The sequence below is a fragment of the Belonocnema kinseyi genome, chromosome 2, assembly GCF_010883055.1.
Source record: "Belonocnema kinseyi isolate 2016_QV_RU_SX_M_011 chromosome 2, B_treatae_v1, whole genome shotgun sequence".
Taxonomy (NCBI): domain Eukaryota; kingdom Metazoa; phylum Arthropoda; class Insecta; order Hymenoptera; family Cynipidae; genus Belonocnema; species Belonocnema kinseyi.
The window spans coordinates 38,675,486-38,699,487 of NC_046658.1; the positions used below are offsets into that span (position 1 = coordinate 38,675,486).

General features: G+C 34.3%; 1 protein-coding gene and 1 long non-coding RNA gene across 2 annotated transcripts in view; one reads left to right on the forward strand and one right to left on the reverse strand.

Moving 5' to 3' along the window:
• LOC117167766 (U3 small nucleolar RNA-associated protein 18 homolog) overlaps nucleotides 1-19,654 on the forward strand; it is a 24,032-nt gene extending 4,378 nt beyond the window's left edge. The window contains exons 5-7 of the mRNA XM_033352934.1: nucleotides 3,778-3,969; nucleotides 4,026-4,194; nucleotides 19,076-19,654. Of these exons, the coding sequence (XP_033208825.1) occupies nucleotides 3,778-3,969; nucleotides 4,026-4,194; nucleotides 19,076-19,539 (825 nt within the window). The 3' untranslated portion in view covers nucleotides 19,540-19,654. The remainder of the gene's footprint in view (nucleotides 1-3,777; nucleotides 3,970-4,025; nucleotides 4,195-19,075) is intronic.
• A 3,357-nt stretch (nucleotides 19,655-23,011) lies between these two features.
• On the reverse strand, nucleotides 23,012-23,794 carry LOC117168062. The gene is made up of 3 exons (XR_004466454.1): nucleotides 23,742-23,794; nucleotides 23,333-23,674; nucleotides 23,012-23,166 (listed from the first exon to the last, which is right to left on the reverse strand). It is a non-coding gene; the product is annotated as an uncharacterized LOC117168062 (long non-coding RNA).
• Nucleotides 23,795-24,002: the final 208 nt, after the last annotated feature.

Here is a 24,002-nt window from a genome sequence, read left to right on the forward strand (position 1 = left end):
CCCCCCCCCCCCCTTCGTCTACGAAAAAGAGAAGTTTTCAGTTCCGGAGAAAGAAAATCCGTATACACTGTGCTATAAGCCCACACCTTTGGTTTAAATAATAACAGAACCACATTAGGCCCTTCTAGGAGACATGTTCAGTGTTTGACCTGAAAGCCTGGGGGCCCTCTTAATTTTCTTCCCGCATTGCGCACACGGCTAGAAAACAATGGTTACTCCCAACGCTGCTTTCTATTTGTGCCGCTCGTCCTACTATAATATATTCTATGATTCAATGGATAGGTAGTTGAAAGAAACACATTGATACAAAAAATATACATTTTTTAAAACATTAAAACAGATATTAAAGAATAGTTTTTAAATATTGATCGAGATAAATATATTTGAAAAATATGTTGAAATATACAATGTGTTATATTAAGGATTTAAGAATAGACTTTATGCTTTCACGATGATTCATTTTGATAAGAAGAGATATTTCAGGTTTCACTCGTGTAAAAAACTACGAATTGCCGACGTTTCGTGAACATTGCAGTTCACATCTTCAGGGCTGACCTGAAACTGAGGTATCAGGTCATGATGTTCTTAGGTATACTCTCTACGATGCCTGTGATTGGCCAGAGCGCCCCACCGTGGGGACTGGTCGAACTTGATTGGCCAATCAAGTCTTTTTTTAAAAATCCGGGAGAACGGAAAGCCAAATCGGATTTGTATTATATCCATTGTCGCTATTGATGTTATTAGGGTGTTTTAAGATTTCGATTGCTTCTCTATGTTTTCTTGAAAAATTTTTGGTGTGTTTTTGCAATGACTGTTGTTTCATCAAATAAAATGTTATGTCCTGTTTCGATATGATGTTCAGCTAGTGCTGATTGCGTGAAATGTTTTAGCCTGACTTTACTTTCATGTTCCTTAATACGTTGGCTCACTGCTCTCCCGGTTTCTCCAATATAAACTTTGCCACAAGAACAAGGGATTTTATATACTCCTGGATCACTGAGGGGTGCCTTTTTATCTTTAGGGTTATTTAGTAGTTTTCCTATTTTCGCAGGTGGTTTAAATATGGTTTCGATGTTGTGTTTGTTCAGAATTCTTCCTATTTGTTCTGTGACACCTTGGATATAGGGTAGGGTGGTGATCTTTTTTCTCTCTTTCTTTCGTAGGTTGTGTTGACTTGCTTTTTTGAGTGTGTTTTCTTATTGCTTTATCAATCTGTTTATTTGTGTAATCGTTCTGTATCTGAATTTGTTTAACGTTTTGTAATTCCTTTTGTAAGTTATCTTTGTCATGGAGACAGCTCTGTATATAAGGTAGTTGATGACTGATTGTTTTTGAGATGGGTCATGGTGCGAGGAGGCATGTAGGTATCTGTTTGTATGCGTGGTTTTTCTGTAAACTTCATGTCCTAATGTGTTATTAGATTTTTTGTAAACTAATACGTCCAAGAAAGGCAATTTTCCGTTTTGTTCTATTTCCATGGTGAACTGGATATTAGGATGTAATTGATTGATAAAATCGAAAAACTTATTTAGTTCATTTCGTCCATGTCGCCAGATGACAAATGTGTCATCAGCGTAACGGAACCAGAATGCTGGTTTAAGTTTGGCTTGGTTGAAGATTTTACTTTCTAGATGTTCCATAAAGACATTGGCTATTGCAGGTGAGATTGGGGATCCCGTTGCTGTCCCTGAGGTTTGTTCGTAGAATTGGTTATTGAACGAGAAGTAAGTATTATTGAGACAGTGTTCTATCAAAGGTACGAGCTCGGAAGGGAAGTTTGTGAAAGATTTAATAATATCCTTTGTATCCGAGATTCGTACTTTCGTAAAAAGAGATACTATGTCGAAACTCACTATGATGTCTTGGGGTTGAATATGAATCTGTTGTATCTTTTTAATAAAGTCAAATGAGTTTTGGACGTGAGAGATGAAGTTTCCTGTAAAAGGATTTAGTTTTGCAGCGAGGAAACGTGCTAGGTTGTAAGTTGGTAAGTTTATTGCGCTGACGATCGGTCTGAGTGGAATGTTTTCTTTGTGGATTTTTGGGAGCCCGTAAAGTCTTGGAGAGATGGGATTAGTAGGTATTAAGTTAGATATTGTTTGGCTGTCAAGTTTAGAGTGTTTGAGAAGAGTTTTTGTTTTACTGACTGTTGTTTTTGTGGGGTCCTTTTTAAGTTTTTTGTATGTATCGTCAGTTTAAGTTCATAATGCCAAAATGATCATGAAATGAGTAAGAGTAGCGACGTGATGCATCCCAGTACTGTCAATCCTAAAATATGTAATATTATATTGAATATTACATTATATTATATAATGATTTGATGAATGCAAATCAATCCCTTCTTTTCAAATAACTCGAAATTTATTGTTTTTTTAATCAATTTTTTTATTTTTGTCGAAAGAAACAAGTAATAAGTAAAGGATTGGCTGCTAAATACCTTTAACTTTGCATCTAAAAAAGTTCCTATGTGATTAATATTGATTGACTTTTCGCTTTCTTTTAGAGTTTGAAAAACGTGTGAAAACATCCGTTTTTTAAATTATACCTTTGTGGTGCATGTTACGCTAATAGTGAGAAAAATGGTTAATCTTTCTTTTTTTGTATGATATCTTATCTCCTGTACATACTACATGAAAGTTTTGCGAAGATGAATTATATTACATCAAATCCGCTACATTCTGCTAGATGCTAGATAACTAGATTGCTTCTTAGAAAGAGAGCCTGTGTGCGCAATTCTTGGTGCCCGAAAACTACCTGCTTTTTCCCTGTGCGCAATTTAGAACTTGAATTTTGAGGGTGGTTGACCGTGAGCGAAATTCGAGTGCGCCCTGCACCATGCTAAACACCCACCACTTTGGTTTAAGTAATGATAGACAGAACCACGCTAGATCCTTATAATAGACCGAAACGCACTTTGAAAATTAATTTCTATATAAAAACTCAGGGCAGGGCCCAATTATACCCTGTTAGACCACCATTTGGCAATTATAATAATTTCTGTCACCAAGTGCCCATGTGCAACCTGATTATACCCGAATATCATTTCATAATGATGTTCAGAATTTCCCAGAAGAACCCTGTAAGACCCGGGTGTGGTTTCAGAGTATAAAGTTTGTCCCAGTTAAACTCAGATCTAGGCAGATACCCATCTGGGTTGTAAACGGCATTTTTTTGGGCTCCAATCCGGTTTCTAATGTGTTATTTTAAACAGCATAGGGTGAGACCAGCATTATTCTTTTATTTAATTTAACAGGCAAAAATCGATATCTCGAAGACTGTTCGTTATATTGACTCACAGAATTCAGATGATTTTTTCTCAAAAATTATATCGGAATGCAAATGAAAAAAGAAGGTAATGGAAAACAATAGTGAATAATTTGATCATAAAATATTTATATCTCGAAAACTATTCGAGGTATCGATTTAAAAATTGCACATCCGCATTTATCGAAAAAAATTCCGTCGAAATCCTTCTTCAGAAATTATTTTAATCTAAGACAAAAGTCCATAAGTTTAACATAAAAAAATCCATATAGATATAAATATCGATTTAAAAATACCAGATTCGTGTTTCTCGAAAAAATCCTAAAGGAATCCACATTAAAACAGTCGATACGGGTATCCTAATCTCCCCATAACATTTTTCGTAACTAATAGGTAAGTTTACCTTTTTATATAGTTGGAATCAAGTGATACTGAAAACTTTGAATGTTCAGCTACTTTGCAAAAGTTGATGTTTTCGTAAATACAATAAATAAGTAAAACTTTCTCATACAGATAGATGGCAGAGAAAATAGTAAGTTACACAGTTTAAAGTTCCAAAGATTCCCTATTAGTGCTGCTCGTTTTTTGAAAGAAGGGACACAAATTGTTGCGGGTTCATTGAGTCACGCTCATTGTTTTACATACGATTTAATGAGTGGGAGCACACGAAAGACAGCATTGCCCCACGGGATAACGAACATGAAGGTTGGTACAAGGAAAGTGCTGAAAAAGCAAGGATTCTTATCATGAACTTTTTGCAGAAATTTGAAGTTTCTCCGGATGAAAAGTATCTGGCAATCTGTGGAAGACTTGGTGAAATACACATATTGTCGAGTATTACGAAGGAACTGATTCGTACAATTAAAATGAACAAAAAATGTAATGCCCTAGCCTTTACTCCAGACAGTCAAAAGCTCATTACACACGGTGGTAAGTTGAAGAAATATTAATATTAGTACCTTTTAATAAGAAAAAGTGGATATTGTACGAAATTTTTAATTCTAAAATGTGTGAAAAGTTCAATTTTTCAAAACGATATCCGTCCAATTTTCCCCTTTCAGTGACTGAAAAAACTTGCTACGCAATACTTTCTCTTTAACGAACAGAGAATTATATTCTTAGTTGGACTGAATTACCACTGGTTTTCAAAAAGTTTAAAGGTTTCTGAATTTCTAGGAGATTTTTCGTTTAAGTCCTGAACTTAATTATGGAAGTGCTACTCCCTTCTTTCTTCTTCCAATCGCTTTTTTCCAGGGACTAGGAGCGAAATGCGTGAAGAGCATAAAATTCACTCCTCGCCTACTCATATTTTCCCATCGTTATGAAATAGAATGCCCTGTTCGCGCTGCTCGCACTAAACATTCGAGTAAGGAGCAAAGACTGAGTGGCGGGGCTACACGAAAACTAGGCATTGTCAGATGCGAGCGGTCTGCGTGAACACGTAGAATGTGCGGTACTGAAGCTTGGAGATCGAAAATGATTTCACGAATCGTCCATTGCCTTGCTCGTCTTCCTCGCTCAGTTAGGAATTCACAAAGGTCTTGTTCGAATTCTTACAAGGACAAACAAAAAACCCCTACTATACACGCGTGAGAAGTGCCCTTGGTATATTACTTAGATTTTTTCTCCGTGTGCTCGCCATGGAACTTCACTTACGTACAACTTTCGACCAAATAGTTGAATTTTCGGCTTAAGACGATGTCAAGGTACCGCGGCCTACCTGCACTCTCAGCGACTTTTTTCTATTGCCCTGCGCTGGTCTGGACCTCGAAGCGCTGTGTCTCTTAACCATCGCCTTCTGTATTATGTTACAGGGGTACATTTAAATGGAATAGTGCAGGTAGCCTGCCGCCGATAGGGGGATGTCACTCCGGGCCGGGCAGCTCGGCAGGCTCCCCGCTGCGAGCATAGGGCTACTTTCGTATATCTACCAAGAATGACGCTTTCATTGTTATGAAATTACAATAACTGGAATTATAAAGGCTTAGCTCAATTAAATTTTGAACAGCTGATAATATCAATTGTATCCGAGATTCGTACTTTCGTAAAAAGAGATACTATGTCGAAACTCACTATGATGTCTTGGGGTTGAATATGAATCTGTTGTATCTTTTTAATAAAGTCAAATGAGTTTTGGACGTGAGTGATGGAGTTTCCTGCAAAAGGATTTAGTTTTGCAGCGAGGAAACGTGCTAAGTTGTAACCTACCAAGAATAACCCTTTCATTGTTATGAAATTACAATAACTGAAATTATAAAGACTTAGCTCAATTAAATTTTGAATAGCTGAATAAATTTCATGATATAATTTAAGGAAAATGAAAACAAAGTTCTTGAAAATCGATTAATATTCGAACTAATAAAATTAAATATTTACAAATCTTGTGAATGTAACAAAACTTTGATAACTTTCAAAGTTATTATCCGATTTTCTTCTATCTTTTTTCACGTTCTTATCATAATCTAATAAATCTAATGTAGTCTATTAAAGTTCAATTTATTAATACTTTACCCAATTTACATTTTCCTCGAGCGGCTCTAATTCTCTAACAACGTGAAGTTCAGCGGAAGCAAGGAACCAAGACGGAACGACCGGCGTCCAGTGTCTCTTGGGTTCCAGTATTGTGAAAAAATTTGAGGGTTGCGACCTTGCCGCTCCCCAGAAAGTGCGAAAAAAGTTTGGGAAACTCTGGCCTTACCATTGAGGTCGAGTCGAACGCGCGTTGTCGTGTTAAAATGTTTGGGCAACTGCAATGCACAGTAACGTACGTTACAAGAAATTTTTATACTATTTATACTAAATATATTTTTAGTACATTAAATATCTATTGAGTGTTAATTCTTAAAAATATAATCTAGAAAATATTTTACCACGGTGATAAAAGTTCAAAAATTTTCTGCTTCTTTATTGAAAATTGTGGAAAATCTCATTTGTGCAAGTTGATCCTTTAATTTCTTGCGTTGACTGGTATGAAATTATTCCATGCTTTTCATTTTTTACATTCTCATCAGAGAAGGTATTAGATTTGTGTAAAATTGCCCCCCCCCCCCCCATTTTTGTCAATGTCCACGTTTTGAGACCCTCTGAATTCGAAAAACAGGTTTTTACGAATATGTATGTCTGTCTGCCTGTAAACACGATAATTTTTGAAAAAAATAATCTATTAGATTGGCCTTTGGTACACACGTTTAGCGTTCTAAACTAAAGGTCAAGTTCGTTAGCCAACCATTTTGGATGAAAATTCAAAAAGTGGGCACATTTTGAATATTTTTGAGACCACTTTTTTCAAAATTCAAAAATTCTCTGCACGGTTATTCATGGTATTCAAAAATTCGAACAATTTATTCTCATGACTTTTTTCATAAAATCAAAAATTACCAGAGTTATAGCGTTTAAAAAATTCCAAAAAAACACACGAAAATGGACATTTCAGGCCAAATAACGCACTATATGAAAAAAAGTCAAGAGAATAAAAATGTTGCTTTTTGAATGCCCTACAAGATTATCATAACAATTTATTGAATTTATGCGAAAAATCAAAATTTCATATTTTGACAGCATACAAAATTATGAAAAATCCAAAAATTACATTTTTCGGCCAAACTATGAAAAATATGGTAAAAGATGAAGAGACAAAAATTGTGTATTTGAAAAAGATCTCCAAATTTGTTATCAACCACTTTTTGATAAGATGTATATTTTTGGCTCTAATCATGAAAAATATGATTAACAGTAAAAAAAAAAAAAACAAATCTGCCCGCTTCGTGGGCACATTCTAATCACAACTTTTATCATTTAATTTCTTTTTCGTCTCTTGTGTGTGGTTTCAAAAAATTTAATTAATAATTTGTTATTTTTTCATGTTAATACATTCTCATCAGAGAAGGTACTAGATTTGTGTAAAATTTCGCTCCCCTCTCAGTTTTTGTCAAAAATTCACGTTTCGAGACCCCTTGAATCCGAAAAACAGGTTTTTACGAATGTGTCTCTCTGTCTTTAGGTCTGTCTGTCTATGAGCACGATAACTTTTGAACAATATAATCTATTAGATTGGCCTTTGATACACTCTTTTAGTGTCTTAAGCTAAATGCCAAGTTCGTTGGTCAGCCATTTTGGATAAAAATTCTAAAAGTGAGTGTATTTTGAAAGTTTTTGGGACCAAATTTTTTCATGATTCAAAAATTATCTGTACCCTCGTTCACAACACTTGAAAAGAAAAAGGTTAATTTTCGAAAGCCCTACAAGATTATCGTAACAACTTTTTGAATTTTTTTGAAAAATTGATAATTCAAATTTTGATACAAAAAAAGTAATAAAAAATTGTATTTCGTTGCCAAACTATGCAAAAAAGAAAAAAAATTATGAGACAAAGGTTATGCACCCAAAAAATATCTACAAATTGGTTATTAATCACTTTTTTATAGGACACGTAGTTTTTGTTTTATTTATAAAAAAAACGGTGAAAATACAAAACTTAAATTTTTCGACACATGACACAAGCTAAGAAAAAATGAATAGATAACATTTTTTACCGAAAGTAGAGAACAACAATTTTTATTAATGGTTCTTTTTATATGATTGGTAGTTTCTATTTTAATCGTGATTAACAACATTAAAAACAAAAAAATTCATTTTTGGTAAAATGACACAAGATATAAGAGAAATGTTGTTTAACCCAATAAAATCTAAAATTTTGGTTTGAAATAATTTCTTGATAAAACGCGTGGTTTTCGTTTTAATTGTAAAAAATAACATTATAAGTAATGAAATTGACTGTTTGGAGGAACGGCAAAAGACAAATTAAAACATTCATAAGGGCGTATGTTCCAAAACGTAGCTACAAAATTCCCTTCGCCTATTTTTTCATACGACAGGCCGTTTTTTTAACTTTTAGAATACCAAAATTTACCAGTTTTTTTAGTGACCAAAAAGGCATTCTTCTCATTTATATTTCCAAATTCAAAACATGAAAAATAAACAAAAATTATGATTCAAAGTATTAAAAGCGCACTTTCTGAATCAAGGAATGTGATACGGAAACATTCTTAAAAAAAAATAAAAATGTAGAAGCTGAATAGTTTTAATATCTTATAAATAATAAATATCTTAATAAATATCTTATAATATCTTATAAAATAAATATAATATTTAAAAAAAACTGAAATGTACAATTTTCAATTAGTTTAAAAATTTTTAATACAACATTTCCAAAACAAACTTATTTAAACTAACCACTTTCGAATGAGTATAATTGAGTAAATTTAGAAGAATGTTTTAATACCAATGCAAGTTACGAATTATAATAATATACATTTATGGGAATGATATAAAATTTCAGGGATAAACTCGAGTGCGAAGCACGAAATACGTGATGAGAATGTGTTCGTTAAAGCCGAAGGAGCTTTAACAAAAGAGAATTCACAATCATTAAATTACTGTTGTCGATACTTTTACCTTTAGTTTTAAATAATCTGTGCAGAAAAGTCGAGCGCGTAGCGCGAGGTAAATACATTATCGAGTGCGAAGCGCGAGATAAATATACTGTCAAACGCGAAGCGCGAGAACCAACAATTTGTTCATGTTCTTTAATTTGGATTTTTTTGAATTACTTTGTTGAACAACAAAAACATTAAAATCTCGGAACTCTGCATTTTGATTAAAAAAACGGTGACATTCTTTTACGTTTTCATTCCCATTAGTGCCTTTCAATACTTTTAATATCAAAAAATGTAAATTTGAAGTTTTTGTATCGAAATCTCTCAGCAATAACAAACATTATTCCATTATCAAGACTTATATTTAAAAAAAGTGTAATTCTGGTAATAGGTCTGGTGATTCATTACAAATACAGTGACAACGGCACAGGCAAGGCATGTCAGTTCTCTCTGCTTTTTGCTCCATTTCGCAACGTATTTCGCAAAATTTTGTGACACAATCATCAAGACCTGGCCCCTTGGAAGAGCCGTTGATCTCTAGAATTCTTCTATTGTGTCAGAATTGTGAGTAAAAAAATAAATTAGCAAACGATTCTAATCGTTCAAATACTGCCGCCTGCTACCCGCTGGTTTCTATCTTTCGCAAAATTCATATTTCTCGGGAAAATAATCATTTCCTCAACAAATTTTTTGATTTTTCAACATTTTATTGATCCGAGGATCTCGCAAAACCCCGTATATTCGACAAGTTTTCTGTCTTTCGTTCACAAATCCTTCGGAAAAAATATATATGGAATCAGTGCCGTACCTATTTAAAAAAAAATTAAAGTCGGATTGAACCAACACCCTTAAAGAAATCAGTAACTAAGGAAATAAAAAAAATTTCCAGCGAAATAGTTGAATTTTCAACAAAACAAATTAATTTTCGACCAATAAGTTTAGTGCCTATAAAAAAGTATGCATATGCTTAAAAGTTGGTCTAAATCCTAAATAAAAAACCCGCATGTGTCGTTGACAAGTAGACTCCATAAATATTTAATTTGGTATACATATATTTGGTATAAATAGTATAAACTAATTTATTTAAGTAACGTACGTTACTGTGCATTGCAGTTGCCCAAAAATATTAACACGGCAACGCGCCTTCGACTCGACCTCCATGTTAGGGCGCAACAGAGTTCATGCACTATTCCATTTAAATATACCCCTGTAACATAATGCAGAAGGTGCCGCTTGAGAGCCACAGCGCTTCGAGGTCCAGACCAGCGCTGACCAATAGAAAAAGGTTGCGGAGAGGGCAGGTAGTTCGCGGTACCGTGACATCGTCTTAAGCCGAATTGTCAACCAAAAACAGCAGAATTCATCTAACAACGACAGATTATTCACAAAACAGTTGAATCTTCAACAAAAAAACAAAAATATGCATTTTTAATCAAACAGTTCCATTTTTAACCAAAGAAGATAATTTTCAAACGAAGAAACAATTTTCAACAAAATAAATTATTTGTCAACTACAGACATGACGTTTTTACAGAGTAGTTCACCGTTTAACCAAGCAGCGGAATTTCCAACCATAAAAAATTAATTCTCAACAAAAACAGTAATAGTGGATATTTGACCGAAAAAGATGTAATGTTGCATGAAATCCATTTAAATTTAAGAAAGAAAAAAAAATGTCAACGAGATACATGAATTTTTAACTAAATAATTGAGTTGTCAGTTTAAAAAGTAATTTTCAAAAAAGTAATTAAATTTCGAAGTGTAGAAAGAAATCTTAAACTAAAAAGAATTTAATCTTCAACAAAATACCTGTACTGTCAAAAAATATATTACTTGAAATATTTAATCCAAAAAGAGGTTTAAATTTTAAGTCAAAAAGAGTCAACTTTATCAAAACACTATTAATATTAGACAAAATAATTGAATTTGTAACCAAATGGAAGAATTTTCCACTAGGAACATTTATTTTTAACAAAAAATATGGTTGATATTCCAACCAAAAAAGGTTAGAAATTCTTTATTTTTAATCCAAATCAGCTGAGTTGAACATAAAAAGACGAATTTGCAACAATTTAAACAGTTGCGTTTTAACCACAAAAAACATTCTCAGAAAATTATATTCTTTCACTAAAGATATGAATTTTGAACAGAAAGAAGTAATTTTCAAGAAAGTACTTTAACTTTATAAAATTACATATCTTCAATCACAGAAATGAATCTTCAATGACATAAAGAATATATAGTTTATAATGCAGACAAACAATATTTTCACTTTAATTAAAGAACAGCCAAATTCAACCAAAAAAGGCGAATCTACCAAAAAACGTAATACTTATGTGAAACAGTTAACTTTTTAAGCTACAAAGACAGATTTTTAAAGAAACTCTCGAATTTTCTAACAAAAAAATAGGATTTTAATCTTATTTCGGCTTAAGACGATCTGTGGGTACCGCAGCCTGCTTGATCCCTCGGAGACCCTTTTCTATTGTTCAGCGCTGTACTCGGTCTCGAAACTGGACTGTTCTCAACCGGCGGCTTCTGCATTATGTTACAGGGGATATTTAAACGGAATATAGTGTGAGAACTCTGTTGCGCCCTACCATGGAGGTCGAGTCGAAGGAGCACATCATCGATTGAAATATACCTTACAAACTTACTTGCACTTTCCAACTTCATTTCAATTCGTATTAGTAGAACTCTCTCCTCTATCGTACTATATTGTCTACGTAGCCAATGTATTTATATTATTTTTTCTTATCCTGAATCCTTCTCATCCTTTTCTCTTAATTTCTTATTCGAATCCTGAGATTAATAAATTAAATTAAAGCCATCTTTGAGGGCAACCGTGTCTTACTCCTCTCCCCAACCAGAAATGATCCCTACTCGCTCTGCTATCATCACTCTGCATTTTGTGTCTGCAAGTTTCCGATAAGCTCTGTATATAACTGTCTCTTGTAACCTTTTTCACCATAACTTTTTCTATTTACTGTAAGTCCGCCTTTAAGTCCACAAACATTGCTATCATTCTCCCTTTTTATCCTTTTATTTAACAGATAACACAGGACATAAAAAATAAATTAAGGGTTCCTTAAACCAGACTAAGTGGATTATGGTTTTCGGGTCGCTGAAAGCGAATCCGAACGTGTTTTGCCCTATCAGATCAGCGTTTTTCTCTAGTCTCAAAAAACAACTTGAAACTATAAAGCCCAACAATATCAACCCTTAAGCCATATAACCCTATACCTTCATAGCTCAATAACCTTGAGATCGATAACCTATAACCGTAAAACCCATAACCTTAAAACTCGTAAATCTCAAATCCCAATAAACTACAAACCCAAAATGCAGCAAAAAACAAAAAAATTACATGCAACCCAGGAACAACCACATGGATGCAGCAGGCTTCTGTTCCCTTTGAGGTGCTTGATTTACGTGAGTCCCCTCGCCTCTCACAATTCTCAAAGAGCTTTATAACTTTGTAAGTAGCCATTTTATGTGTTTTAAGTTTTAGAATGATAACACGTTCGTTTATTTGTAAATGACCTTCTTAGTGTTTTTCATTTATGTTGGTTTGACGCGTCTCTCTTCAAAGACCAACACTAGTCTGCCAACATATGGCTATCCCAAATGTCCTGATATCTATCTCTTTTCAATCTCTTTTCAATCCTGGTGGAATCCTTCGCCCTGCTCTTTACTAAAATCGGCTAAATTTTCAAGAAAGTACTCAATTTAAGAGTGAAGAAATTGCAGCTTTAGATTCATGAGGCATCCAATATTTTTTAATTTTTGTACTATATTTTCAACTATAGTCACAAAATTAGCATCTTTCCCATTTCCTAGAAATTTCTCGTAACGTCTCTAAAACTTTGCCAAGCTGCTTTCTCAACCTTAGTCATCCTTTTTTGGAATTTATTGTCTTTCAAAAGTGTTCTCATTTGTGGTTCATCAAAAACACCTTCTCTTATTTTTGCATCAGACAGCTTGGGAAACTTTTTAAATATGTTCATAAAAGCTTTGTTCTCCGTTGTATTCATTGCTTTGGCGAATTTTTTTAAGTACGGAGAGAAAAGCTTTTATAGGCGTATTTGAAAAGTTTCATAAACTGTCTGATGCGGAAATAAGAGGTGTTTTTGATGGACCACAAATCAGAGAAATTTTAAAGGACAATGAACGAAAACATTTCTAGGGTATGGAAAAGATCCTAATTACGTGACTATAGTTCAAAATATGGTAAGAAATTTCAAAAATATGGGATGTTTAATGAATCTAAAGCTGCACTTTGTTCATTCTCACAATGAGTACATTCCTGAAAATTAAGGCGATTTTAGTGAAGAGCAGGATGAAAGATTACACCAGGATTTAAAAGATATTGAAAAGAGATATCAGGGTGTTAGGGATAGCCATATATTGGCAGACTAGTGTTGCGCTTTGAAGAGAGGCACGTCAAACCAATACAAAGAAAAGCACCGCGAAGGTAATTTACAAAAAATCGAATGTGTTATTAGTCTAAAACTGAAAACACATGAAATAGCTACTTATAAAGTTGTAAAGCTCTTTTAAAATTGGGATAGGCGAGGGGGCTCACGCAAATCAAACAACCCAAAGGGAACAAAAGACTGCTATGTCCACGTCGTTGTTCCTGGGTATCGCTAAAGGTAGGTTAATATGCTGCAGGAAGTCTGTAAGTCTTTGTAAGTCAATTGTAAGTCTCTTTGTTGTAACGGTTATGTGGCTATAAGATTGTAGAGTTTCTGGCTTATACGGCTATCGGGTTTTGGGGTTATAGGATTATTGACTTTTGGGGTTGTGGAGTTTTGAGGTACATATTAGGTTGTATGGAGTTACGAAATTAAAATTCTACATGATTCGGAGTTATATTTTGACATGCAATTGTCTTATGATACACTTTAGGGTTATGGAGCTTATGGGTATTAACGTTATGAAGTGGTGGACGTATGGAATTATAAAGCTAAAACTCTCCCAAATAAAGTTTAAAATTTGCGTGTACATTTTTTTTGCTGCATTTTGGGTTTGTCATTTATTGGGATTTGAGATTTATAAGTTTTGGGGTTATAGGTTTTAGGGTTATGGGTTATCGATCTCAAGGTTATTAAGCTATGAAGGTATATAGTTATATGGCTTAAGGGTTGATATTGTTGGATTTTATAGTTTCTACCTGTTTTTAAGGTTTGAAAAAAAACGCCGACGTGATCGGGACCCGATAGACGCGACTTTTAGCAGAGAGGGAAGACCCACGAAATCCTCCCTCTCCACTTACCACTACATTATCACGCATATAGTGACGTCGTTGACGTGGTTCATGGACGGGGTATAGATGATACGAGGAGAAGAAGTGGTGGGAGGTGTTTCACGGGATCTTGAACGAAAGTCCGCTTTCTCGGGTACCTAACTACTCAATTATTAGCAATAATAACGCTCGGATTTTTTTCCGATGGTTTCATTTTAAAAAAACTCAAAAACTGTCCAAATGTTTAAAAACCTCGATCTTGATTTTTTTAGAGTAAGCCCCCTTTCTTCGGTGCACGTTACATGTAATCCACTTGGTCTGATTTAAGGTATTCTTTACTCATTTTGTGTGGTCTTGTGTGATTCATAACATACATTTGTGACGTCCGCCGAAGAAAGGGGGCTTACTCTGAAAAGTGAGATTCTTTAGGGCGAATGGTCGAAGTCGACCCGATAGACGCGACTTTTAGGAGAGAGGGAAGACTTACGAAATCTTCCCTCTCCAGTTACCACTACAGTCTCACGCATATTCCGTCGTCGTAGACGTGGCGATGGACGGGGGATAGATGAAATGCGGAGATGTAGTAGTGTGTGGTGGGAGGTGTTTCACGGGATCTCGAGCTCTCGAGTGAAAGCCCGATTTCTCGGGTAAATAACAACTTAATTATAATTAATAATAACGCTGGGAATTTTTTTCGATGGTTTCATCAAAAAGAGCAACTCAAAAACTATCGAAAGGTGTAAAAACCTCGATATCAATGTTTTTTAAAATAAGCCCCCTTTCTTCGGCACACCTCACATATGTTGTTCATTACCCTCATTTCTTCCCTAAAACCTGTCTGATTCAGTAGTAGTATCTGTATCTCGTGAACTTCTTTTTTCAACCTCTCTGACAAAACAGTTGACTATAATTGACTGGTGGATGTTCACCTCAATCGACGGTCTGAACGCAAAACTTCATGCACACGCTTCACGTTGTTGACGGTCCCGGCCGTTGCTTTTTTTACGAGGGCCTGGTGAATGATGTTAAAAAACACACCGTGAAGGGTCCGCACTTCTCTTCAGTGTGGGGATCTTAGTTGCCGCATCACTACAATGACCTGACATATATAATATTCAATTATAACTTGCGTATAATTATACATTATACAATGTCAACTCTATCTTTATAATGATTCTACCAAGGACCCACTAAAAAACACGACACTTTCTCTTTGGCATTATTCCCCTCGGAACCGCTTACGCATTACTTCAGGGGGTCGTCCTTAGTCCTTAGTAGAGCGATAATGTCACGCAACAGGCTCGTCGGCTTTCGACATCATGACTGGACTTAGATATTTACTTCTGTCATCTGGGTGTTCAGAACGGGGCTCGTCGGCGATCTTCTCCCAGTCCTCCTTGAACATCTTGTGCCATCTTTCGGCTTGTGTTCTTGACAGCAATCATACTTGAAGGTCTCTTGAAGCATCCGGCAGGTTTCCGTAGCATTCTTCCCAAGCCGCACGAAAATTTGATGGCACATCGCTGTTCGAATGAACCCTCCATCGCGCCGTGTTACAACTCTAAAAAGTACGCTTCACGCGGAACCACGTCCTGATGCTCCCAATCAGGGGCGGTCAACGCAATGGGAAGTAGGCGACAATAGATACCCAGAGCTAGCACTGCGTACAAGTGGTCTCTGAACTATATCGTATGTGCATGTGACAGATAGACAACATTTGTTAATGTCTTTCGAATGATATTTCCATAATTCTGCACTAATTATTTCATATGGCAATACGCAAATGGAAATTTTCAGACACAAATTTTTCACAGTTTTTCAGTTTTGTCGTAAACGTCAACGTTCGAACGTATATGCGTATTTGACATCATATACACGTTGTTGTCAACTATCCGAACAGTTTCTCTGTATCATTTTTTTCGTTTTCTCGCTGTGCCCGTTTCTAATAACGTGCATTTGGTGTCAAATGCGCCTTTACGTTAGACCGTCGACGCTTATGACTTCAAAAGTTAACCTTCCCTTGCCCCGTTTACCCGCTGTCGTCAGCAGCGCATGTAAAGTTGGTCTGGGAACTAAATATAATCATAATAGTACGCGGCCGTCTACTTCCTATTGCATTGACCGCCCCTGCTCCCAATGCTCGGAGCCAACTGAGCTGTGATGGATAGTCGCGTCAAAGTACAGTCCATGTGCATTGCTTTGATAATGAACCCTGTATACCAGGTGCCTTTTCATCTGTCAATATTTCTAACACCTTGACTATTTCTTCTCTTGTTATGTCCTGTTCCTCGTCTCTCTCCGTAATATATTTTCCTCCTTTCCTAACTTTCTTCTTTACCCCTCCTAGCAAATCCATAACATATTTTTCCCATTCTACCATCTCAATATCTTGGTGTACACTTTTCCTTCTTTTTCTCCCTATTGACTACCATGCAAAGTGGCTGTGCAAAGCCGAAAAATGTGAATTGTCTGTTCAATTAATTAATTTCAATTGCATTTATTTTCAGAATCAAATTTTTTTTTGTTAAAATTCTTATTAATTGAGATGGAATTCTAATCAAATCATTTTCAGAACAGAAAAATTTTAAAGGATTCCATTTGTTTCTTATGGAAATTGAGTTTCATTTAATTTGGAACAATTTGATATTAATATATATACATTTAGATAAAAATTTGGCAATTCGTACAAGTTTAATGCTTTTATTGGACAATTGAAGGCGTATTTAATTTTAAAATTGTCAATCCTTTAACATTGAATCTAAAATGATGGAATTAAACGCTTTTAATACAAACGTGTGTAATTTTAAGGGTGTTCTTACTCGAATTACTTAATTCTGAATACTTCAAACTTAAAATTACTCAACTTTTAAGGCTCAAAATTTGAAACGGTACTAATGAAATATTAATTTCTTCATTTCTTAAGAGTATGAACCAGACTGTCACATGATGAACTCATTTGAAGGAACTTACAAAGTAATAAGTCAAAAGGATCTTCTATAACAGACAGAATTCGTCTTTCTTTCGTTAAGATCTGTCTGGTATGGAAAATTCATTCCACTTTATGTAGTTTATAAGTAAGCTGTGACTCATTTTTCTTAAGTTTTTTGTTATCTGCACAATTACTATCGACGAGAAAACTATAGGCATCTGCCTTTGAAGCTTAACAACTCAGTCAAAAAAAATGCTAGCGCAACAAAACAACAGTCATTTAAAAGCTAAAAGTGTTCTACGTTAATGAGCTTGAAGACGTTTATGTAAAAAATTGGTTGTGCTTAGCAGACTGAAAAATGTAAAAAAAGTAAGGTTTTTTGCGTACATTTAAGAACAGTCAAGTTTAGAGCACTATTTCTTATACAAGGGGCGATGGAAAAAATTTGAAAAAATTCATGAGTATGAGGAAAACTGTTGTGAACCAATTTCAGATGAGAAATTTAAAAAATAATAAAAATTGTTGCTTGAAAGTACAAAAATGTGCAACTATATTATCTTCAGTTCTAATACAGATATTAAAGCGATTCAAACTGCAAACTGTAATTGATAGGCTCTGTATTTATTTTCAAACGCCCGTAAGAATGTGTTAGTCTTATTTTTTGTTAAAATCGCAATATTTTTAGACATTTTTTTTGTTGGAAAACAAGTGACAGAAAGCAGGGGGGGGCTCGTTTTTTTTACTGCCGACCGCTGGTGCCTTTCTTTGACCCGTGGCCAGGTGCTATCCAAGCATTCAGAACTAGGGGCCGGAGAATGGCACCAGCGGTGGGCAGTAAAACAAAAAAAGGGCCCCCCTGCTTTCTGTCACTTGTTTTCCAACAAAAAAAATGTCTAAAAATATTGCAATTTTCACAAAAAATAAGACTAACACATCCTTACGGGCGTTTGAAAATAAATACAGAGCCTATCAACTACAGTTTGCAGTTTGAATCGCTTTAATATCTGTATTTGAACTGAAGATAATATAGTTGCACATTTTTGTACTTTTAAGCAACAATTTTTATTATTTTTTAAATTTCTCATCTGCAACTGGTTCACAACAGTTTTCCTCATACTCATGAGTTTTTTCAAATTTTTTCCATCGCCCCTTGTATAAGAAATAATGCTCTAAACTTGACTGTTCTTAAATGTACCCAAAAAACCTTCCTTTTTTTACATTTTTCAGTCTGCTAAGCACAACAAATTTTTTACATAAACGTCTTCAAGCCCATTAACGTAGAACACTTTCAGCTTTTAAATGACTATTTTTTTGATGCGCTAGCATTTTTTTTGACTGAGTTGTTAAGCTTCAAATGCAGATGCCTATAGTTTTCTCGCCGATAGTAGGCATATATGATGTCGACTGCCGACTTCTACAGTACCGTTCAGGAATATGAGAATACCTCACAAATCTAGCGATTGAAAACATGCAACCACTTTTCACAGGATATCTCCGAAACAAAATAAGATAGAATATATTTTCTAAAAGCTTTGAAAACTGATTAAATTCTGCCAGTTAGCCATTGAGAGAGACCAGTCTAATTTCTGTTTTTTGCCAGTTTCCAAGATTAAACTTCAACTTGTGACAAAATCTAAGAAGATAATGGTACAAATTTGAAGGTCACACAAAATTAATTTTGAAATCTCCCCAAAATAAGCAGAAGAAACAGTAAAAATGTTCACTGGTTCTCGAATTAGAAAAAAATGTGGAGGCGTGCGCAAGGCAAAAATCGCTCGATTGAGCTATGCTCGATCTTCTGTCCTTTGTCCGTTTCTTGGACTTATTTTAAAGAGGAGATTTGAAGTTTCATTTTATGTTTTCAATCGCGAGGTTCTTTAGATATTCTTGTACTCCTGGAGCTACTGTACATATATTAAAAAGTCTTTGGTATTATTTTTCGGTATATATTTCTGTAATTGAGGTGACGTACATGTTAATTAAGCGAATTAATCAGCGAAGATGTTCTAGAATATTTTTAAATATATAGTAGAAAAATTTAATTTTCCATAAATGGAAGAAAGTATTATTAGTGTAATTTTTTTCAAAACAGTAACCCAATAGTTACATCACTCAAAAAGTGGAAAAAATTGGTTTGAGTGGGAGGCCTATAATTTTGTCCATCCATTGTGACAAAACGCACTTTCAAAACTGTTTCAGAATCTACCGAGATGTATGTATGGGATATGAGAAACCAATCGTGCATGCATCGAGCTATCGACGATGGTTGTTTATCCGCTGCTTCCATCGCAATTTCAGCAAGCGGTCAGTTCCTTGCGACTGGAAGCAAACAAGGCGTGGTGAATGTTTACGACACGAACTCTGTGCTGCAAAAAAAAAGTCCGACACCCTTGAAAATTCTTTTAAACTTGGTTACATCAATCACAAGTTTAAAGTTCAATCCTACCTCCGAAATGTTAGCTGTTTCTTCTTCGAAAAAGGCAAATGCTTTTAAGTTAATGCACTTACCATCTTTTACAGTGTTCTCTAATTTCCCGACGTTCCAAACGAAGATGTACAATCCTTTAGCATTAGATTTCTCGCCTGGCAGTGGATTTCTAAGTGTCGCTAATAATAAGAATCATGCTTATTTGTACAGGCTAAAACATTACGGAAATTATTAAGTATCTCTTCCGTAATCAGCGTGTTTTAATTCAATAACTGAAATATAATAAATATAATTTTTGTACAGTATAGGATGTTCATTTTTAAAAATAAAAATGTACACTGGAAATAAAATGTGATGTATTATTTGTCTTGGGGTCATTCACAAAATACGTGATACGTATTTTGGCGGAGAAATATGTCCTCTTCACATAATGCCTTTCTTAGGGGACCTTTCCAGGTTAAAATTTGAATTATCACTGTCCATATAGCAAACTTGCGCGGCACGTTACTCACACGGCATGCGAGGCACGCGGTGCGTGCAGGGTGCGTGGCATATGGGTCGCACTGTGCGAGGGGCATGCACATGCGAGGCATATGCGAAGCGCTTTGTGAGAAGCATGGTGTACGGCGAAAATGTGTCGCACTTTGTGAGAGGCAATATTTATACATAATATATGAGCAAGAACATTTTTTTAATAATAATAATTGTAAATATTATCATTGTATTAAATTAAAAAATATTTATAATATTTAATTAATTAATATGGTAAAAATCGTTTTTTGACAGATTGTAAAATTTCAATGTACAATGCATTTTATTTATTTAAAAACTATAATTTCCAACTTTAATCAATTATACAAATAATTTCAATTAGCCAGAAATGTTTTGTATTGAAATAATATCTTAAACTTTGTCACTTTGAGTTTTAAATTATTTAGTAGGTCTAAAAATTCATTCGGTGCTTTTATTTTGATTGTAACTATTGGGCAATCTTCAAATTTTTTCGTCCGAAGGTAGTTTTAAAGGGCGAATCTCACACTATAAAACACAACAAAATAAGTTGAAAAATCATCTTTCTTAAACTTCTAAAATCTCTTTTACACGTTTTACGTTTCACCGCAACTTCTCCTAAGGCGGAGAAAATAATTTCGTTCGCTTTAGTTGCGTTTTGTTCAATGGGGATGCAAAAAAAATGCAGTGTCAAATGTTCCTTGGCGGACGCCATGTTATTGACTTAAGGATTTTTTAGGTAAATGTAACGAGTGGAACTCTATTTAGACACAAAAAGTTCAAATATTCAAAATGTTGATTTTAAAACAGTTATTAAAAATTTGTAATATATATACATTCTTATTTGGCGAGTCCGTTTCCGCAATTAAGGGTTTGGAAAGCCATCGAGCACGATAGAGTTAAGGCGTGTCTTTTTTTTATAAATAATTCTGTTATCGAGTCCTATATTAAAGCTTAAGATTTTCGAGACACTTTTCAAATCGGTTTATTTTATTGCCGAAACAGCTGATCTATGTCGACGGTTCGAAAGTAAAATCTAAATTATACATTCTGCTGTCAAAAGTTATTACCTCATTCGTAAAATGAGCATGATGCTAATATTTAATCTCAAATATACATTCGTTCACATTCATCATACTAGTCTTGACATTTTATTTGCAGAAAGAATATTTTATCGTTCAAGATCTTTTTTTGCTTCATGCCGACTTGCCTGACTGTTAATTTGCCAATATTTCTCGAAAGATATTCTATTCTCAATTCAAATGTATTCGCATTTGATTTAATTTATTTCAAATTGTAAAACCGCACATTTTATGTAACCGATGGTGCTGTTCGTAGCGGCAAGAATGCGAATTATATTTGCTCATTACATAAAGTCCGCAGGGCTGCCACCTATTATATTGTGCTTTAAAGCTCAAGATTCGCCCTTTAATTCTACCTTCCAGTTAGACCGAAAATTACAAGACATTAATGTAAAGGCACCGAATTAATTTGTAGACGCAATAAATATAAAAAAATAAGAAATTGTTGGTATAGTTTCTACTTTAAATATTAATTTATTTTGATAACTTCAATTTGTACTTTTATTTTCAAGTTTAATATTAAATTGAGTTTAAAATATAATTTAAAATAAATGTTTAGAAAATTTGATGAAGAAATTTAAAACATGCATTTTTGATTTTTAATCATTATATTTATTTTATGTTATTTTTAAGTTGAAGTAAGAGGGTTATTTAAAAACTGCGCGTATTCGTTGACAAGTTCCGGAACAATCCATTTGAATTATGTTTATTAAGTTCAGTTTAATATTTCGGAAATTAATAACCAATCATAATATGAATTTTTCATTTGTCAGTTTCTTTTATTTATAATCCAGGCTGAGTTTTGCATGTAGAATGTCACTGGTCAGCTCTGTCTTAACAGTGTCGCTCTGCGTATTCAGAAATGTCAAATTGCATTCTACATGCCAAAGTTGAGGTCAATGGTTGATACCAGACATAGAGCATATCCCGGTTAGAAGGAGTTGATTGGAATACAGGCTGGCATTAAAAAAATGTATATTTCAATGCCTTTAAATGTGTAAAAATTATATTTTTGTCCGAAATACCATTAAATGCGCTTTAATATCTAAAACTCATTTAGTTTCCATTATTTTCAATGCGCATAAACTTTAAGGCATTACAGTTTTTTGCTTACAATGCATATGAGTTCATGCCATTTAATGTCATTCAATGACACTAGGCGAACCGCCAAATTGTATGCCCCAATTAGCTCGTTGTTACCGGGATATTACATGGAGTGCTAATCAGGGGTACCTGGTAATAAGCGTAGAATAGAGAAAAATTAATATTTTCAGATTTTAGCGCAAAAGTGAAGATTATTCTATTATTTTGAATGCGCGATTTTTCCATCTGTCTAAAATGCCACAATAAGAATAAGATACCTGCTAAACTTACTCACTTCTATTTCCATAGTGACCGCCACACAGTTTTCTATTCTCCCAAAGAGAACGTGTTTTCAATATATTTAATTCCTTCTAATTGTACCTGCAACGCACTTCACAGAGATATTTTTTTCCTCAGAAGTGGTCATATTTTGATTTTGTATAATTCCTTCTAATAAGTTCACAAAATATGTGTAATAGGTTGCTTTAATTCCTTCATAAGGAATGTAAATTCTGAAATTTTAATTCTCACTAATTCAACTCTGCCTCTCTAGAGTTTAAATTATTTAAATAAATATTAATTTGACTATTTTTCGAATTTATAAGTTATAAAAAGATTTAATACTGAAAAATAGGTTAAATAAATGCTTTCGTTAAATTTTACTAAGTCGATTGAGAGGAATAGGATTTGCACTTTTTCTGTTCCCGTTGGGGGATTTTTAGACGAAGGAAAAATTACATATTCATAGGAATACAAATTCTTAATTTTTCAGAATTCAACGCTTATTACCGGGTATAGAACAATCCATGTTAACAATTGCAAATAAATAAGGATTTTGCAGCTTAATTATAGTGAAATGGCATCAGTAAGGTATCTGGTACACGGCTAAAATAAAATAATGACAATAACTGTCAGTTTCATAATCATAACAAATAAAATAATACTACAATAATAAAATAAGGACACAAAGGGATTAGATGGTACAATAAAAATCCGTAAATATTTTTATCCGCATGTTTTATTAAAAATATACAATATAATAATAATATATTATAAAGAATAACTGCTTTTCTTTTCTACAAGATTAATTTAACCGCCTGACTCGCAGTTTCCGTGTTCTGCTTCCAAATTTTCAATTGCCAGGCGCACGTCATTTGCAGGTCTACTGCGACGTAGTTCCATTGTGACTAAGAAAGAAGATGAAAAATAAAATCAAAATTCGTTTTTTTTCTTTTATTCATTTTTATTGACATTTGTTATATATATATATATTAAATTTTTTTATTTGCACTTAGAATCTAACTGAAGCAACTCTCAGTTCACTCTCAGTATGCTATGATGTGTTTCGCTTACCTTCGATTACAAAAATGCCCAAGGCAAACAAGAGGCGGCGTTTAAAAATTGAAGAAATTGACTAAATATTTTTTATCAGAGAGAAAGATCCAACAAAAATAGTTCAAATGGCCCTTAAGTTCGGAGAAAGAGAATATTTTGTTTGATTTCAGGCGAGAAGCCTTCGGACCATGACGGCATCCAGTCTTCAATTGGATTCACAGTGTATATTAGGTCATTTCTCCAACGTTTTTTATTAAATTTTGTTTTCAAGACCATCACGACACTTTTAACGTTTTCACTGCCGCTGCTACTGCAATACAGAGCTGCTCAGTATGACTTACTGGGGCAGTGATCCCAGATCTGAAACGAGACGTGGTCCAATCAGAGCTGCCAGATCGTGGATGGAAATTACCCCCACCATACCTACCATTTGGGAGCCGCAAAACAGAAAGTGTATGATTACCACTGTGAGTTCGTATGTAAGCCGAAAATGCACGATTCGACCTCGGAGTTCTGCTGTACGATGGTTGCCGATCTGAAGGCTTCGGAAGACTTCGGTGGTCTTCTATTTATATCTTGCTCCCCTTTTGAAAGAAATTGAAGAAATTGGCGATTTGGATCTTTTGCGTGATTCTTAATTTCATGCATACGTCGATTTTCAGGTTATGTTTTCCAGGTGTACATAATA